The following is a 1,847-nucleotide window of genomic DNA, read 5'->3' as shown; positions in this document are numbered from 1 at the left end:
GAGTATTACTGAATAATTGTACTGAATATGAATATGAATATGGATTGAAGCTCAACATCAAGAAAACAAAGATTCTCACCAATGGGCCAACTGGCAGCATTATGATAGATGGTGAAAAGACTGAGATTGTTAACAGCTTCAGTTTGCTTGGCTTCACAACCAACACTCTTGGTACCAGCAGCTAGGAAATCAAAAGACAAGTTGCACTGGGAAAATCTGCTGTCAGGGACCTCTCCTGAGTACTGAAGAGCAATTATGTCAGTCTGGAGACCACAGTATGCCCTAGTCTTGACAATTATTTACACCAGAAAGTTTACATCAGAAAGCTGGACAATGACTAAAGGTGATAGAAGGAGAACTGATGACTTTGAGTTGTGGTGCTGGAGAAGACTGCTAGGAGAACAAACATGTTCCTTCTGGAGAGGGTAAAACTAGGATGTTTTTTGAAGGCAAGGATTCTAAAGCTCCATCTGACATATTCTGGGCATTCTGTAAGAAGGGACCAGTCTTTGGAGAAGGACATCATGTTTGGGAGGGTGGAGGGACAGTGCAAGAGAAGAAGACCCGGGATGAGATGGATTGACTCAGTGGCTAGGGTAATGAGGTGTGGCAGAAACAGTGAGATTGCCTCAGGATAGAGAGCAGAGTTCAAGGCTGTTGTACATAGGGTCGAAGGCACTTAACAAAACAACAACAACGGTAACATATATAATAAAAGACAAGTTCAATGAAAAACTTTATTTCTGGATATATCACATTAAAATAAATACATTATTCATTCAGAATATCATAATCAACGCAAAAATAGAACATTTTTCTTCCCTATATATTTGTAGGCAAGAAACATGATATTTTAGTCAAGTCTTCAGTGTAAGTTTCTCAAAACATAGTTAACATCCAATTTAACATCCAAAAGATATATAAAAGCATAATTAAGTGTGGCAAAAGGAAGTTGTCAAAACACATTTTATGTACTTTATACAAATGTATTTTAGTTACTGTTTTTCCAGAGCTTCACCAGTTAGTCGAATAGCAATACTCTTCCCTTCATCCGACTGAATAACCAGCAAAGCTTCAAATGTGCCCATTGCATGAGGCCTAAACTGCACTGGTATGTTGATGTAGTGCTGGGCTCTGTAAGAGAAAGGAGAACATCAGCAGTTCAGCAATGCCTAGACAGCAAGAAGACATAAAAGCAGCACAATGTGCACAGAGGTCAGCAAATGTTTGGCCAAAGAATCTAGCCGCCTTTTATTCAACCCATTTTTTTATTTCTCACTTCTTGGATGCTATGATTTCATTAAAGATCTCTGGTGGGATACCAGGTTTTGTTGGGCTGCTAACTTAAAGGTCAACAGTACAAACCTGCCAGTTGCCTGTGAAAGAAAGATGGGCAGTCTCCTCCATTGAGGATTTACAGCCTTGGAGATGGGATGAGAGTTACTATGAGTTGAAACTGACTCAGTGGCAACAAGTCATTATTAATAAAGTGGTCAAAAGAGAAGAAAAAAACCCTTAATTCTCACAATAACATTTATATACTACTGGCTATAAAATAAAAGGAAATAAGTTATCCATGTAGTTTTGCATTCTGTCTACCGAAAAAAGGTTCAGAAGAATGAATAATTACCCCATTCATTTAACTTAGGCAGTGTATTATACTAGAAGAGTATAAGATCAATGAATAACCCGCTCAAATGATTGAGAGGGCTATGTAGGGTTTTTTTTATTGTATTTCTTTTTTTTCCCTATATTTTATTAATTTTCATAAACATTTACAGAGATTTTGGGTTTCCATTCATTCATTGTTGCACTATTCTCTCTACCCTCCTCCCAGTTTGTTCTTG

General features: G+C 37.6%; 1 protein-coding gene across 1 annotated transcript in view; it reads right to left on the bottom strand.

The window, feature by feature from the left end:
* Positions 1-995: 995 nt before the first annotated feature.
* Positions 996-1,847, bottom strand: part of CEP192 (centrosomal protein 192kDa) — a 250,033-nt gene continuing 249,181 nt past the window's right edge. Inside the window, 1 exon segment of the mRNA XM_006902756.1 lies at positions 996-1,134. Within this exon segment, the coding sequence (XP_006902818.1) occupies positions 996-1,134 (139 nt within the window).

Source organism: Elephantulus edwardii, unplaced genomic scaffold, assembly GCF_000299155.1.
Source record: "Elephantulus edwardii isolate Elephantulus edwardi_28Jun2011 unplaced genomic scaffold, EleEdw1.0 scaffold00446, whole genome shotgun sequence".
Lineage (NCBI taxonomy): Eukaryota > Metazoa > Chordata > Mammalia > Macroscelidea > Macroscelididae > Elephantulus > Elephantulus edwardii.
This window is presented reverse-complemented; position numbering and strand designations above follow the sequence as displayed.